The following is a 16,732-nucleotide window of genomic DNA, read 5'->3' on the forward strand; positions in this document are numbered from 1 at the left end:
GTTCAAATGTCAGCAAGCACATGGTAGTTTACAACCATCTGTAATGAGAGCTGGTGCCCTCTTCTGGCCTGCAGGAAGAATACTTTATACATAATGAATAAATAATTAAAAAATAAGAAATTTCTCTTACAAAGAAGTTGTGGTTCTCACAAACCAAGAATTAGAATTATATTTCTTCCCCTGCTCTCCTTGCTCTACTCTATTTTTGTCACTTTGATTATTTGTTTCTCTTCATGAAGGAGAAAGTAAAAATAATAAATTTGCCAGGTGTGTGATGGTACACGCCTTTAATCCCAGTACTTGGAAGGCAAGTGAGTTTGAGACAGCCTGGTCTACAGAGTGTGTCCCAGGACAGCCAGTGCTGCACAGAGAACTGCTGCAGAATGTAGTGCCTGCGTGACCAGACCTCGCCTAGCTCTGGAGTAGCTAGCACCCAGCCTTAATCCATCCTTTGTGTTAGAGATACCTTTTATTGCCATATGTGAATCATGTCTGAGAGTTTCCTATGGATACAAAGCCTATGCAAAACTTGGTCAGTGGAGGGGGCTGGAGAGATGGCTCAGCGGTTAAGAGCATCACCTGCTCTTCCAAAGGTCCTGAGTTCAATTCCCAGCAACCACATGGTGGCTCACAACCATCTGTAATGAGGTCTGGTGTCCTCTTCTGGCCTGCAGGCATACATACAGACAGAATATTGTATACATAATAAATAAATAAATTTATAAAAAAAAAAAACTTGGTCAGTGGAAACCTGGAAAACCGTGGTACATGCGTTACCTCAATCTCTCTGTATTTTAAAGATTCACTTAGTTTATTAAAAAATATTTATTTATTATGGATACAATATTCTGTTTACATATATGCCTGCAGGCTAGAAGAGGACACCAGACCTCATAACAGATGGTTGTGAGCCACCATGTGGTTCCTGGGAATCGAACTCAGGACCTTTGGAAGAGCAGGCAATGCTCTTAACCACTGAGCCATCTCTCCAGCCCCTAAATAAAATATTTTTTAAAAAGTTTCCTTTATTTCTTAAATTCTTTTTTTTTTCGAGACAGGGTTTCTCTGTGGCTTTGGAGCCTGTCCTGGAACTAGCTCTTGTAGACCAGGCTGGTCTCGAACTCACAGAGATTCACCTGCCTCTGCCTCCCAAGTGCTGGGATTAAATTCTCTGTGGTTTTGGAGCCTGTCCTGGAACTAGCTCTTGTAGACCAGGCTGGTCTCAAACTCACAGAGATCCGCCTGCCTCTGCCTCCCGAGTGCTGGGATTAAAGGCGTGCACCACCACCGCCCGGTTAATTTCTTAAATTCTTGGGGTAACATTTTGGTGGGTGAAATTGATCAGCTATTTCATAGGTAACCCTAGTACTTAGGTGGCTGAGACTGAAGGATTATGAGTTCCAGGCCAGTTTGAGCTGCATAGAGCGACCTTGTCTTAAAAATAAAGGGGTCTGGCTGGAGAGATGGCTCAGTGGTTAAGAGCACTGCCTCGTCTTCCAAAGGTCCTGAGTTCAATTCCCAGCAACCACATGGTGGCTCACAACCATCTGTAATGACGTCTGGTGCCCTCTTCTGGCCTGCAGGCATTCACACAGACAGAATATTGTATATATAATAAATAAATATTTAAAAATAAATAAATAAATAAATAAAGGGGTCATGGTGGTATGCACCTGTAATCCCAGCACACAGCAGTGGGAGGAGGATCACTACAAGTCTGAAGTCAGTCTGGTTTACATATCAAGTTCTTGGCCAGCCAGGGCTTCATACTGAGTTGAGACCTTATCTTTAAAAGTTTAAAAAAAAAAAAAAAAGAGTCTCGAAAAACCACAAAAAAAAAAAAAGAAAAGAAAAGGCCAGGCGGTGGTGGTGGTGGTGGCACATATCTTAAATCCCAGCACTCGGGCCGGGCGGTGGTGGCGCACGATTTAATCCCAGTACTCAGGAGGCAGAGGCAGGTAGATCTCTGTGAGTTCGAGGCCAGCCTGGTCTACAAGAGCGAGTTCCAGGACAGGCTCCAAAGCTACGGAGAAACCCTGTCTCGAAAAAAAACAAACAAAAAAAATCCCAGCACTCGGGAGGTAGAGGCAGGCGGATTTCTGTGAATTTGAGGCCAGCCTGGTCTACAAGAGCTAGTTCCAGGACAGGCTCCAAAACCAGAGAGGGGCTGGAGAGATGGCTCAGAGGTTAAGAGCACTGGCTGGTCTTCCAGAGGTCCTGAGTTCAATTCCCAGCAACCACATGGTGGCTCACAACCATCTGTAATGAGATCTGGCACCATCTCCTGGCGAGTATATATATATACTAAATAAATTAAAAACAAAACAAAACACAGAGAAACCCTGTCTCGAAAAACCAAAAAAAAAAAAAAAAAAAAAACCAAAACCTGTAGGGCCAGGCCACTCTGGACTCCCACAGTTTTATGTTAACCTCCATCATTCTTCCTGCACCCTTATATTGAACATCGTCTCAGTGAAGAGAACACATCTTAAAGTATGTACTTACGAGTTTCAATGTAAACATGTTTTTTTTTTTTTTTTTTTTTTTTTTTTGGTTTTTCGAGACAGGGTTTCTCTGTGGTTTTGGAGCCTATCCTGGAACTAGCTCTTGTAGACCAGGCTGGTCTCGAACTCACAGAGATCCGCCTGCCTCTGCCTCCCAAGTGCTGGGATTAAAGGCGTGCGCCACCACCGCCCGGCTGTAAACATGTTTTAAGTTTGATTGCACACACAGGATTGAGTTAATTACCATCAGAAAACTTCCTTCCAAAATCATGCTGTGCTTAAATATGCCTAAAAATAAACTGCCCAGTGCCAGAATCCAGACTCTAGAAGTGTGTACCAACACCAGCTCCTGAGTCACGTTGAACTGGATTTTTCTTGTCTCATTTGGATTGTTGCTACTCTGCTGGCTCTGGGGTTTGCAGAGACCTCCAAAAGATGAGTAGGAAGATGTGTTGTGATGCACCCCTCCGTGTCTTGGGCAGAGTTCTTGGAGCATCCCTGAGCCTTGACCACTCTTGAGCGGAAGGCTGCAGGTGTGTGGAGGTCAGAGGGTGACTTGAGGGAGTTATTGCCTTCTTTCCATCACGTGGGTTTTGCGGATGGAACTCAAGTCCTCAGGCCTGCCAGCAAGTGCCTTTATCTGTTGAGTCATCTTTTAGGCCCTGAAGTTGTTATCTAAAGACACCAAAAGAGAAATTCGGAGTAAAATCCCCGAAGGACTGTATGGAGGTTAGGACCCGAGAGCCAAGAACACATAATACCTGGGAACCACCAGGATTTCTTTATCTTGTACTGTATTAGTGAGCCAGTATTCAGACACTGACTCATGAGAATAATCAGAACAGACCTTATCTACTTCCTTCATTTTACAACGAAGAAAACAAAATTCACTCTGACATGATTTGACCTTGAACTCTCTATTTCGTGAAGCACAGAACAATATTCACCACTTCTGCTATATTCCACCCTGCCCCAGGTCCAGTTCTTGGTGATCATCGCACAAACCTAAAACTAAATTGTACAGAATGGCTCCTTGCGAGCAGCATGTTAAAACTAACGTGGCCAGGAAAGTATTCAGTCAGTGAATGAATAGACTCCTCCATTCGTTTCCCCGTGGGATGAGGTGATGTCTGAGGTCTGTCAATTACCTCTTGGTTTCCTCTGAATCTTTTGCAGACAGGATCACGTCTGACCTAGGGACACATAACTTTAGCCAGCTTCCCCGACAGGTTCTAAGAAGCCAGGCGGGCTCTTAACTGCCTTAACTACACGAGGCGGAAACGTGCCACCCAGGTCACCGGCCGACTCCCGACCTCTGCCCATCCCTGAGAGCGAGGTCCACTGTGGGCCGCTCAGGCTGAGCCCTGGGCGCGGCGCTCAAGCCTGCGCGTCCGCGGTCCGCCCCGCCCACCCTCTCCGGAGCCACGCCTCCACTCCGCGCAAGCAGCGGGTCGGCCCTCGGTGCTTGCGTGCGCGGGGCGGGGCGCGGAGGAAGACATCCGACTGGTCGGCGAGCGGCCGGGGCGGGGGTGCGTGCGCGCACCAAGGCTTCCTCGCCCTGCGTGTGCGTGCGCGGCCGAGGCCTGCCGCGGCGCTGTGCGGTTCCGGCGTCGGGGCCCGGTATGGCGGGGGTCGGGGCCAGGCCGGGCCGGACCCGGACCTAAATGCCTCTACTTCTCTCCGCGCTGTTGGTCTTGCTGCTGGTTGCGCTTAGCGCACTCTTCCTAGGCCGGTGAGGGGCTTCCAGCCACAACGGTGGTGGTGGGGTGACCGGACGAGGAAGAGGGTTTGGAAGAGGCGCGGGCTGGTCGGGCGCAGTAGGCGGGGTGGGGGTGGGGGGCTGGGAGCGGGAGGGGGCGCTCAGCCCAGACTGCGGTGACGGAAGGCGAGGTGAGGGCGTCGGGAGAGGGGGCGCAGAGGCATCGGGCGGGGCCCAGAGCTCTGCAGAGGCCAGGAACAGAGTAGGTGTGTGTGAGGAAGGGGCCTCCCTCGGTGGTCTCCTTTTCTGCTCCTTTCGCCCCGAACGTCCTCTTCCTTCCCAGATTGCGAAGGGCACCTGCAGCCCCACCCTGGAGAGAGGTCAGGAGGACTGGCTGTCTAGGGAAAAGCGGTTATTTGAGTTGTCCCGCGTTTGACCTCTGCCTTTTTGCAAACGTCTGCAGGGTGGGGACGCGGAGAGTGACCCTCTAGGGAGTCTGTGATGACGTGTTTCTTCACTTTGATCGCTTTTGAGGACCTTTTTTTACTTTGGATTCCTAAAGATTTGAGGATATTTATTCATTTATTTATTTATTTTTGCTTTGTTTTGTTTCCTGTCTTGTAGGGTGAGCTTAGTTTGTCTGGTTTCGTTTGAATTTAGGGACCCGTGGCCCTAATTATTGTGGCTAAAAGTATGTGACAGAGAAGTGCTTGAGGAAAATCGGAAAGTTCCCAAGAAAAATCCGGCTTCAGGATATCACCTATTTGCAAGGATTTTCTAGAACCAAGCAGTAAAGAGGGTCTTAAAATTAAACTGATTTTTATCCAGGTGGCTTGTGGTCCGGTTGGCCACCAGGTGGTGTCAGCGGAAGTTGCAGGCAGAACTAAAGATTGGCTCATTCCGATTTTTCTGGATCCAAAATGTCAGTCTTAAGTTTCAGCAGCACCAGCATACGGTGGTGAGTTCTGGGAATGCCGTGTGTGTGTGTGTTGTTGTTGGGGGGGGGCAAGTGGTGGATCTACTTAAATTTCAAACTTTAGCCTCCTTCACAGATAGTTTTCCTAGTTAACTCCACCATTGTTATTTCTTTCTTAAGAGGATCCTAGGAGCTACTTGGAGGATTGATGCAATTGATGCAAGTTGTTTTAAGTGTTTAGCGGGCCAGAACTGGAAGTAGACACCTGAAATCCTTGCTATTCAAGAGGCTGAGGCAAGAGGATTCTAAGTTCAAGGCCTGCCTGGACAACTTAGTGAGGGCTTGCCTCAAAATGAAAAGGAGCTGGAGTGGTTCAGTGGTAGAGCCTGGCCGGCATAAACTGGATCCTGTTTAGTATCTAGCACCAAACAAAATAAAATGGCACAGAGAGCCCAGGGTTCAGAAGAAACTGGAGAAAGATAACAGGAAACAGCAAATTACTGTTCTGATTAAGAGAGGAAATAGGGTGGCAGCTTACCCATAAAAGAGAACTACTAAGCAAATTCATCTGGCATCGTCATGAGGAGCAAGATACCCAGCGCTGGTCAGAGACATCAGTGAAAGCCACTGGGTATAGTTAGTGGGAGGGCCGATAGAACTTCCTCTTCTGTGACTCAGGCCCCTTTCTGCTTTATAAAGCTACCCATCATTGTCTTCCTAGTGGCCAACATACACAGCTTTCTTTCATATTGTTTTAGGAAATTGACAACTTGTGGATTTCCAGAAAACTCCTTAGCTATGATCTGCCGTGAGTGCCACACGTCCTTACTTCTTTCTGCCCTTGGGGAATATTTTTGAGGTTGAGCTTTAACAGTGAAATTCTTCTGCAGAGACATTTTAGTCAAGGTGGGAGGGAGGTTCTTGCTGGAGTCCAAGTGCTGTTTTGTGAGACACGCTGAAAACAGCTGGAGATTTCCTCTGTTATTTGAGCTAGACAGGGACTGGAGGGATGTGAGGGAGGAGAGGAGACTGCTCGGAAAGGGGTGGAACCAATGATAATGAGGCTTCTCTTCTGGGCAGACACTATGTGGCATTGTGCTTTGGAGAAGTACGCATCAGAACAGACCTCCAGAAGGTTTCTAGCTTGTCTGCTCCATTCTCTCAGAACACGGAGGTGGAGCAGAAGGAGCTGTCCCTTAGCCCATCCTTGTTGAAGATCTTCTGCCAAGTGAGTCTACTATGATTCTTTTTTTTGAGACAGGGTTTCTCTGTAGCTTTGGAGCCTGTCCTGGAACTAGCTCTTGTAGACCAAGCTGGTCTCAAACTCCCAGAGATCCGCCTACCTCTGCCTCCCGAGTGCTGGGATTAAAGGCGTGCGCCACCACCGCCCGGTTTACTATGATTCTTTTTAAAAATTAAGCATTTTTATTATTTTTTGTATGCTCATGCCTGTGTAGTGATTGAATAGGCTAGCAGATAGTGTTGGATCCTGTGGAGGTGGAGTTATAGTTGTGGACTGATGAGTGGGCTTTGGGATTTGAACCTGAGTTCTCAGGAGAGGTGAGCCATCTCTCTTGGCCCTGCTCCTCTATTCTCAGCTGTATTCCAGGGATGGTTGGTTGACTTTGGACCATTTGGGGGAATAAAATTCTAAGGTCTTCCTTCCTTTCTCAGTGGAAAAGGAGGAATGATGCCCTTACAATAATGCTGCTTGTCCCGTTCCTTCAGCTATTCTCCATTCATGTCGATGCCATAAACATCATGGTTCTCAAGGTGGCCACCTCCGAGTCCTTGTGGCACATCCAGATCAGCAAAAGCAGATTTCTTTTGGACAGTGATGGGAAAGAGTAAGTGGTGAGGAGAAGAGGGTCTGGTAGTGTCTTTGCCAACAGATGGACAAGGTCTCGTGGGGGAAAGGAGTCAAGAGGTTTTTATTTTGTGTGTGTGAGACAGTCTGAACGTACAGTCCTGGGTGTCTTAGAACTCCTTATGTAGACTAGGCTGTCCTTGAACTCACAGAAACTTCCCTGCCTTTGCTGCTTGCGTGCTGGGATTGAAAAGCCACCACCCCTGGACTAAATGGCTTTTTTTTTTCTTTCCCAGTCTAATCTGTCAGGTGAACCTATCAAAGATCAATAGCAAAATCTTGAAGAGTGGTCAGCTGGTGAGTGTCATGGTCACTCTGATATTTAATTTCTTCTTGACCATAAGATATAAAAGAGTTTAGTATGCTTGTGTTCTGGATTCTCTAACCACAGTAGCTCTGTTTGTTTCGGGGAGACTGTTTTGTCATGTATAGCTTTGGCTGGCCTGGTATGTAGCCCAGGCTGGATTAGAACTCATGGTGGGCTTCTTATCTCAGTCTCTTTGAGTACTAGGATTATAGGTGTGTATCACCACACTGGCTTCAGACCATTGCAATTTGATCTAAAACTTCAAAACTCCCTACATAGGAGGATACATGCCTGGTAGAACTGTCACTGGCCCTGGACCTGTGTCTACAGGTGGACATCAGCAGTTGGCATCTGAGGGCTATCACTATGGATGTGTGGACGCTCCATGCTGAGCTCCATGAAGGTCTCTTTCATAGTCAGCTACTGTGTCAGACCCCTTGCCGGAAATCCAAGTCTGTTTCTTGTTCAGGTAAAGTTCCAGTCTTTGAGTTTCCTGCCTACCTTATCCGCAGGGGTTATTTTGTGAGTAGAAAAAACAGTGTTTTCACCAATTGTTCAGGTGTGAGTCATCAGACACCATGACCTTTGATTCATAGGTAGGTAGAGGAAATAAAGCATTTCCTTGTTGAGTTGAAAAACTAACATTCCGTGGTTACTTGCCATGAGTTAGACCCATACTGTGTGTTTTATGTACGCTTTAACTGCATTTTCTGCATTTTACAAATAAGGAAACAGCCCAAGAACAGTTAGCTAGGTAACCTGGCTGAGGTTTTATAGTTAATAAAAATGAATGTCGGTTATTTGACATGCAAGTCCATATTCTTTCCATTATTCCCCAGACTGTTTATGCTTTTAGTCTGGGAAGAAAGTATACCAGGTACCCAGGTCTGTGATGTTATTGACCTTGTGTCCTCTTAGGTATTTGCTTAGCTGATCTTTTTTTTTTTTTTTTTTTTTTTGGTTTTTCGAGACAGGGTTTCTCTGTGGTTTTGGAGCCTGTCCTGGAACTAGCTCTTGTAGACCAGGCTGGTCTCGAACTCCCAGAGATCCGCCTGCCTCTGCCTCCCGAGTGCTGGGATTAAAGGCGTGCGCCACCACCGCCCGGCTTTAGCTGATCTTTTTATCTGCCTTTATGGATGAGGATTTGACCAAAGAGGGCAGGGCTGAGAGGATTTGAGAATGTTAAGGATTGATGGTTCTTATGTATTTTACTCATCCCTATTTCCAGATTTGACAGAGGACTTTGCTGAACCAACTCTGCCTGGCCTATACCTTCTCCAGCAGCTGCCAGACCAAGTCAAGGTGAAGATGGAGAACACAAGTGTGGTGTTGTCTATGAATAGTCAGAAGAGGTGAGGTCTCATCTGTGACGGGGGCGGGGGGAGGTGATAATGTTTGTTGTCTGCTAGGTCAACACAACTAGTCCTCGTATCTTATCTGTGGAGAGGAAGGAGGGATGGCATTCCGGGTTTCTCTGATGTGGACTGTATCTCTGGTCCAGGCACCTGACTTGGACACTGAAACTGCTGCATTTCCTGTACCACCGTGATGAGGATCAGTTGCCCCTTCGAAGCTTCACAGCCAACTATGATATGGCACAGATGAGCACTGAACTCCTACTAGAAGGTTCTTGGAAGGGTTTCTGTTTCTAAGAGAAGGGAGGACCATCATTCTCTGTTAATTCCTGCATGATTCCATAGTTTAATATCACTGTAATTGGGGAGGGAAGGAGGGACCATAGTGAGAGAAAATAACCCCTACCTCACAGTTTTGGTGACAGTTTATTCATCTCCTTGCCTCTGGCTTCTTACAGATGGGTTGCTGCTGTCCCAGAGTCGCCAGCGGATTGTCTGCCTCAACTCCCTCAAGGCTAATGTCCAGGTGTACTACCCATACTACCAAGAATCTTTCTCTGCTCTCTCCACATTGTTGTGTTATGAATTATGGGAGTAAAACCTTGGGGTCTTCTCATTTCCAGGTAACTACCATTGACCTCTCAGCTTCTCTTGTTTTGAACACATGTATCATTCATTACCGACACCAGGAATTCTCTCACTGGCTGCTTATGTTAGCATTGGAGACCCAAGGAGCTAGCTTACCTGATCTTAAACAAAGGAAAAAACGGTGAGTTGTTTTTGGCTTTTTAAGACAGGGTTTTGCTGTGTAGCCTTGGCTGTCCTCACTCTGAAGACCAGTTTGGCCTCACTCACAAAGAACCTCCTGCCTTTACCTCCCTGTTCTGGGATTAAAGACATGTGTCACCATTACCCTGCAAAAAAGGTGAATTTTAAGTCACCTTCTTATTAGGTAGATTCTTTTTATCCAAAGTGGTATCTTGTGTTAAATACATATTGGATTGTCTGAGTTCCTTAAATCTTAGTTTCAGAAGCAAACCTGTTTTATATGTCTTCCCTGTGGGATTATACCCTTTGTTGGTAAGAGAATGTCATTTTTATGTTTTCATTCTGAGTGCCCAGCACAGTGCCTTATTTATATAAGACAAACATTTCTTGAAGTGGACTAAAGTGATAAACAGTGTCTCATCTGCCTTGGATCACAAGGTGTGGTGTCAGATATACAGGACCGTTTTGTTTGTGTAGTCTTGGCATTGTTCTGCACAGAGGAAGTGATTTGTATTCACCTTGTTATTAGGGTGAATCATGCGATGTTGCTGATATTGACTATATTTGACTACGAGAATGTGTGAATTTCATCTTGTTTAACTTCATGTTTTTCTGGGGTTCCTTCAGATTACCACTGGGAGGAGTAGCAATCTGACAAACTTAGCCTTTTACTTTCTAGTTGTTGCCAGTCCTAAGATTCACAACAAAATCTAATTGTCAGCAACTTTGAGCATTCTCTTCATTGATAAGCTGCAATTATTGTGATGTTGTTCTTATCCCTGTGTAGAACCTTCCCTCAGATCCTGGCTCCCATTATCTTCAGCACCTCTGTCTCCAATGTCAGTATTTCCATTCAGCTTGGAGACACACCACCTTTTGCTTTGGGGTTCAATTCCATCTCCCTGGGTAAGGCTCAGAGATGGGAAGGGAACAAGGATTTGCTCTTTGGTTACAACTCTGCCTATTTCCTTTCTGTGGTAGCTTAATGGACTATCTTTTTACCACCTGTTTCAGATTACCAGCACCTCCGACCACAGAGTATCCATCAGCGGGCTGTCCTAACTGTGGATCACCTCTGCTGGCGAGTAGGCAGTGAGTCCCACATTCAGAGGGCACCACATCCACCTAATATGCATGTTTGGGGTGAAGCACTTGTCTTGGACTCCTTCACACTACAGGTAGGTGGGTGTGTGTGGTAAATAGGGGCCCTCAGAGCTCCCCACCCATGACATGCTTCTGAGTGCTGATCGTGCTCTTGGTGTGGGCGATGCGCCCAGGGTATTCTAACTCTGCATCTGCATGGTTTCAGTAGGTTTCCTGTCTTTTCTAGGGTAGCTACAACCAGCCCCTGGGTTTGTCCAGCACCCAATCCAATACTCTCTTTCTTGACTGTACTATTCGAGGACTTCAGGTAGAAATATCAGACATCTGTGCCCAGTGTCTGTCTCGAATCCTATCCTTACTGATTCCACAATCTGAAAAGTCAGCTGTATCTAGGAAATCTTCACTTGGGGAATCTGTGACCTTACTCTGGAAGGTGGACTTGAAGGTGGAAGACATGAACCTGTTCACTCTTTCTGCACTGGTTGGTAAGTGGAACAGGAAGTTGGCTAAAGTGGGCCTCATTTAAACTCAGCAGATTATACTGGCTCAGTCAGCTTCTTCTCATTTAAGGAAGCCGTTTATCTGGAAAGTTTCCATGTTAGAGGCATGACACATTAGAAGGGTTTGAATAAAAGGCTTTGTGCTGCTGCTTAGTAGCTATTGCTGGGAAGTATTAAAAAGACAGAGATGGAGAGAGTTTAACCTCAATGTGGTCAAGAGAATGAGACCAATGTAGGGTTTCTTTGATTTTTTTTTCTTTTTCTTTTTTTTTTTTTTTTTTTTTTAAGATTTTGTTTATTTATTACGTATACAGTATTCTGTCCACATGTTCGCCTGCAGGCCAGAAGAGCGCGCCAGATCTCATTACAGATGGTTGTGAGCCACCATGTAGTTGCTGGGAATTGAACTCAAGACCTCTGGAAGAGCAGTCAGGGCTCTTAACCTCTGAGCCATCTCTCCAGCCCTGTTTTTTTTTTTTTTTTCTTGAGACATGATCTTGTTAAATAGTCCAGGGTACTCTCCAGTTCAACCTAACAAAAGATTCTAGGTGTGTCTGGCTCCTACATATCTTTTTATTTTCTTGTATGTAGTTCTGGGGAGTAAATGATAAACGGGTAATTTCTTGACAATGGAAAACTTGGATTTTGCCACATCTAAAGTTTCCCTAAAATATTAGGAATCATTTAAAGGAAGCATGGGGACTAAAGACAGTAAAGGGAGGAGAAAGGAGGAAGGACAGGTTGTCATTTCAGAACTTGGGATGCAGGTTGTCTTGGTTTCTCTGTCAGGTGCTTCAGAGGTCCGACTGGACACACTGACTGTCTTGGGCAGTGCTGAGACCTCCACTGTGGGGATTCAAGGGCTCGTGCTTGCACTTGTGAAGTCAGTCACAGAGAAGATGCAGCCCTGCTGCAAGGCACCTGACATCCCCACGCCAGTGCTCGGTCTCTCCATGCTCTCCCTCACCTACCACAGCAGCGTCCGTTCCCTAGAGGTAATGCTTGGGGCTCACGCCAGATGTACCCCTTAAAACCTTCTTCAGTCTTTGTGATTCATGTTGTGAAACTCAGAGAAAAGTGGCAGCTGGTGTGCATCTTTTCTTTCTTTGTGTTTTAAATGTTTTGCTACATTATTAAAAATACATGTAAAATACAGGGAGAATATTTGAACTTCAGTATTTCCAGCTGCAGTAATTACATTTGTGACTACCATGTTGTAGCCATACCCATTTTAGCCTCCCTACCCCAAGCTCTGGTGTTATTTTAAAGGAGATACCAGTTACATCATTTTATTATAATTATTTCAAGGTGTATATATAAAAAATAGTGGACTTTTGAAAAATTGAGAATTCGTTCGGCAGATAAGAGTGCTTGCTGTACATCATAGAGGACTTGAATTCAAATTCTTAGTACCCATATAAAAGCCAGGCCTAAGTCCTAGCATTGAAGGATGGAGACAGATGAATCATGAAAGCTCACAGACCTCATGTGTAAAAGTACTGGCCACACAGAGGGACCTTGTAACAAAAACTTAGTGGGGCTGGAGAGATGGCTCAGTGACTTAAGAGCACTTACTGTTTTATGAACACAGCTCCTTAGAAGGCTAGTAGGGATCTGAAGATGGAAGCTTTCCAGTGTCTTTCTCCATAGAGTATCAGGTGGGAATGGGGTCTTCCTGGGAGGAGAAAGGCATTGAGCTCACTTGCCTTGGAAACTGAGGAGGTTGCTTTTCAGAGACTGAACCTAAGAGAACGTCTGTGTCTTTGGTATTTCAATTTCTCTATCCCTTGAGCTATCAGAACTGACTTTGTCTTTCAGGATGACAAGGACATACATTCATAAGTCAGTTGCTGTGTTAAACTGCGTGGCCAACTTCTTCTGATCTGCAGGCACACATGCAGGCAGAACACTGTATACATAATAAATAAATAAATCTTAGAAAAATGTAAATAAAACACATGAGCCACCAGCTTTTTTTTTTTTTTTTTTTTGGTTTTTCGAGACAGGGTTTCTCTGTGGTTTTGGAGCCTGTCCTGGAACTAGCTCTTGTAGACCAGGCTGGTCTCGAACTCACAGAGATCCGCCTGCCTCTGCCTCCCAAGTGCTGGTATTAAAGGAGCCACCAGCTTTAAAAAAACAAAACAAAAAAAACTGTGGGCCAGTACTTTTACACTGTGTTTTAGGAATCAAGTCATTCAGTCTGTCGATGAAACGTTTCAAGTGGCACTTGTTTCTAGACAGTTTGATGAATGGTAACGTATGAATGGACACAAAGACAAGTGATTATTGAGTATCTTCTGTGTATATTAGGTGTAGTATGGTAAGTAACCAAAGAAAACATATGACCCTACTTCCAAAGCGTTTTAGAATCTAGTGAAGAAAGATCAAAAGTCTAAGTGCTCATAAGTATGAGAATAAATGGCAACTCTTTTTTTTTTTTTTTTTTGATTTTTCGAGACAGGGTTTCTCGGTAGCTTTTGGTTCCTGTCCTCTTGTAGACCAGGCTGGCCTTGAACTCACAGAGATCCGCCTGCCTCTGCCTCCCGAGTGCTGGGATTAAAGGCGTGTGCCACCACCGCCCTGTCTAAATGGCAACTCTTAATACCATCTTAGTACTAACAGGAACCAAGCAAGGCAGTAATTAATGTGATTTCTTAGGAACGGCTTGGGGTTGGTTATAATTCTTGAACCAGGTAGGCATGTGTAATAATCCCTGTTACTTCTGTTGTTCACAGACATAGTGATTGACAGATTGTTTTCTTACACCCTAAAGGTTCAGTGTGGTGCGGGACTGACTTTACTCTGGAGCCCCCCAGATCACATGTACCTGTACCAGCATGTCTTGTCCACTCTACAATGCCGAGACTTGTTACGAGGTACTGTCTTTCCTGAGATTGTTCAATCCCATGAACTAGAGACTCCACAGTCCAGTTCTGAGCCAGAAGACCATCTCCCCGAGCCATCCCCACCAAGGCGGCTAAACCTGACACTGGAGGTAAGCACAGCCAAACTGACAGCTTTCGTTGCTGAGGACAAGTTCATTACCCTGGCTGCAGAGAACGTGTCACTGAATCGGCATGGAGGCTCACTGCAGGCTTACTGCCCAGAATTGGCTGCTGGCTTTGATGGCAATAGCATATTCAACTTCAAAGAGGTGGAGGTGCAGCTACTACCCGAGCTGGAAGAGATGATCCTCCATAGGAACCCCTTCCCTGTACTGCAGACCCTCCGGAATCGGGTTTGGCTCTTTTCTCTTGGATCAGTCTCAGTGGAGTTTCCTTATCAGTATGACTTCTCTCGAACTTTGGATGAGGCTGTGGGAGTTCAGAAATGGCTAAAGGGGCTACATCGAGGGACACATGCTTGGGCTTCTCCAGGCCCTGCCCCACTCCCACCTGATCTACTCCTAAAGGTTCAGCACTTTTCTTGGGTTTTCCTGGATGATGTCTTTGAGGTGAAGCTTCATGATAACTATGAACTGATGAAAGATGAAAGTAAGGAGAGTGCCAAAAGGCTGCAGTTGCTGGATGCCAAAGTGGCTGCCCTGCGGAAGCAGCATGGGGAGTTGTTACCAGCTCGAAAAATTGAGGAGCTCTATGCCTCTTTGGAACGCAAAAACATTGAAATCTACATCCAGCGCTCTCGTCGTCTCTATGGCAACACGCCCATGCGCCGTGCACTGCTCACTTGGAGCCTGGCAGGGCTAGAGCTGGTAGCTCTGGCAGATTCATCCTTCCATGGACCTGAACGTGTGATAGAGCAGGTTCGAGAGCTTGACCCTGGCAGCCCTTTTCCTGCTGAAGGAATGGACCTTGTCATTCAGTGGTGTCGTATGCTCAAGTGCAGTGTCAAAACTTTTCTGGGTGAGTGCATCTCTATTTGTGGACCCTGGTGTTTGTCCTGTGTGTGCTAAGAAGCCCTCTGGGTGATTACAAAGAGCTAGATTGTATTGGAAATTGTAGTTGGATTGGGGTGGGTGGGCTCTGCTTCCCTTTCTTTGATCCTAATTTTCACCCTGAAACTCCTCAGCTGACATCATAGGGCCATGAGCACAGCCAGCCATCTTTAAGGTTATTGTGGCTTTTGAATTTCATGCTCTCTCTGCCTCTCACCTCTGCTTCATGGTCTCTAGGTCTTAGGTTTGCTGCTGCTTCTTTTTTTTTTTTTTTTTTTTAAGATTTACCAGGTCTCATTTGCAGATGGTTGTGAGCCATCATGTAGTTACTGGGAATTGAACTCAGGACCTCTGGAAAAGAGTAGTTGGTGCTCTTAACCTCTGAGCCATCTCTCCAGCCCCTTAGCTTTGTTTCTTAATTGCCAGCCCTTGTTCTCTTAATTAATTATAGATGGACAAAAAGAACAATAAGAGGAAAAAAACACATGTGAAAATGAATAATCAGTGTGTATCTGCTTTCTAATAATAGTTCGGATCAGAGACTATCCACGGTACCTGTTTGAGATCCGGGACTGGCGGCTCATGGGTCGACTTGCGGGCACCGAGCAGAGTGGCCAGCCTTGCTCCCGTCGACGTCAAATTCTGCATTTGGGGCTTCCCTGGGGTAACGTGGCAGTAGAGAGGAACATGCCCCCACTCAAGTTCTACCATGACTTCCACTGTGAGTAAAGGAGGCAGTTGGTTTGGCTGAGGGGTATTTGCGGGCCTCTGATGGAAGATAAGCTTTGGAGCAAAGGAGGAACAGAGAGCTGTTTTGTAGCAAGCTGAAGCCTGTATTCCTTCTCTACCCTAGCGGAAATCTTCCAGTATACAGTGGTCTGGGGCCCATGCTGGGATCCAGCCTGGACACTGATTGGTCAATGTGTTGACCTCTTGACCAAGCCCTCAGCTGACCCCAGCCCACCTTTGCCCTGGTGGGATAAGAGTCGTCTTCTGTTCCATGGGGACTGGCATATGGATATTGAACAAGCAAACCTGCATCAGCTAGCCACTGAGGTGAGGGGCTCCACGGAGTCATTTCCTTATTAGGATAGTGTAGTTGTGGCCTGTGCAGCATGTGGGACACAGAGAGAAAGGTCCTGGTTTGGGAGGCAGTTCTCTTAACCACAGCTCACTTTGTTCTTTGGGATGGGGGGTCGTTACAGGATCCATACAATACAACTGAAAACATGCACTGGGAATGGAACCACCTTTCTTTTCATTGGAAACCTGGTCAGTTTGTGTTCAAAGGGGACCTGGATGTCAACGTAAGAACAGCCTCTAAGTGAGTGGAGTGAAGAGTGGGGCCTTAACTAGGTGGGGGAGTCAGGGTGGAGGGAGAGGGGAAGAACCAAGGGAAGCAAGAGACCAAGTCACTGAGGGCTGGGGCTCCATTGTGAGGCAGGTATGACGACTGCTGCTTCCTTCACCTGCCTGACCTCTGCATGACACTGGACCTGCAGTGGCTGTGCCATGGGAACCCTCATGATCATCACAGTGTCACTCTGAGGGCCCCAGAGTTCCTGCCTGAGGTACCCTTGGGCCAGCTCCATGACTCCTACCGGGCCTTCCGCTCTGAGAACCTCAATCTCTCCATCAAGATGGATTTGACTCGCCATAGTGGGAGTGAGACTTGGGCCTGGGACAATGGGGAGGGTGGGCTTGGGATACTGACCACTTTCGATTAAAAAAAGGATAGAAGGACAGAGCAGAATTTAGGTTGTGCCTTTTGTTTGTAAGAGGATCAGTGCCCGCCGGGCGGTGGTGGCGCACGCCTT

The 16,732-nt window shown here is 46.3% G+C and overlaps 1 protein-coding gene across 1 annotated transcript in view; it reads left to right on the top strand.

Annotated features, from left to right (window-relative positions):
- Positions 1 to 4,080: 4,080 nt before the first annotated feature.
- Positions 4,081 to 16,732, top strand: part of Bltp2 (bridge-like lipid transfer protein family member 2) — a 33,983-nt gene continuing 21,331 nt past the window's right edge. The window contains exons 1-20 of the mRNA XM_057774273.1: positions 4,081 to 4,236; positions 5,032 to 5,161; positions 5,878 to 5,927; positions 6,200 to 6,347; positions 6,848 to 6,966; positions 7,223 to 7,283; positions 7,573 to 7,762; positions 8,522 to 8,645; positions 8,795 to 8,919; positions 9,107 to 9,174; positions 9,272 to 9,417; positions 10,204 to 10,322; positions 10,431 to 10,594; positions 10,747 to 11,005; positions 11,810 to 12,015; positions 13,794 to 14,883; positions 15,445 to 15,636; positions 15,769 to 15,971; positions 16,121 to 16,239; positions 16,360 to 16,580. Coding sequence (XP_057630256.1) covers positions 4,169 to 4,236; positions 5,032 to 5,161; positions 5,878 to 5,927; positions 6,200 to 6,347; positions 6,848 to 6,966; positions 7,223 to 7,283; positions 7,573 to 7,762; positions 8,522 to 8,645; positions 8,795 to 8,919; positions 9,107 to 9,174; positions 9,272 to 9,417; positions 10,204 to 10,322; positions 10,431 to 10,594; positions 10,747 to 11,005; positions 11,810 to 12,015; positions 13,794 to 14,883; positions 15,445 to 15,636; positions 15,769 to 15,971; positions 16,121 to 16,239; positions 16,360 to 16,580 — 3,802 coding nt within the window. The 5' untranslated portion in view covers positions 4,081 to 4,168. The remainder of the gene's footprint in view (positions 4,237 to 5,031; positions 5,162 to 5,877; positions 5,928 to 6,199; positions 6,348 to 6,847; positions 6,967 to 7,222; positions 7,284 to 7,572; positions 7,763 to 8,521; positions 8,646 to 8,794; positions 8,920 to 9,106; positions 9,175 to 9,271; positions 9,418 to 10,203; positions 10,323 to 10,430; positions 10,595 to 10,746; positions 11,006 to 11,809; positions 12,016 to 13,793; positions 14,884 to 15,444; positions 15,637 to 15,768; positions 15,972 to 16,120; positions 16,240 to 16,359; positions 16,581 to 16,732) is intronic.

Source organism: Chionomys nivalis, chromosome 7 (assembly GCF_950005125.1).
Source record: "Chionomys nivalis chromosome 7, mChiNiv1.1, whole genome shotgun sequence".
NCBI classification, from domain to species: Eukaryota; Metazoa; Chordata; class Mammalia; order Rodentia; family Cricetidae; genus Chionomys; species Chionomys nivalis.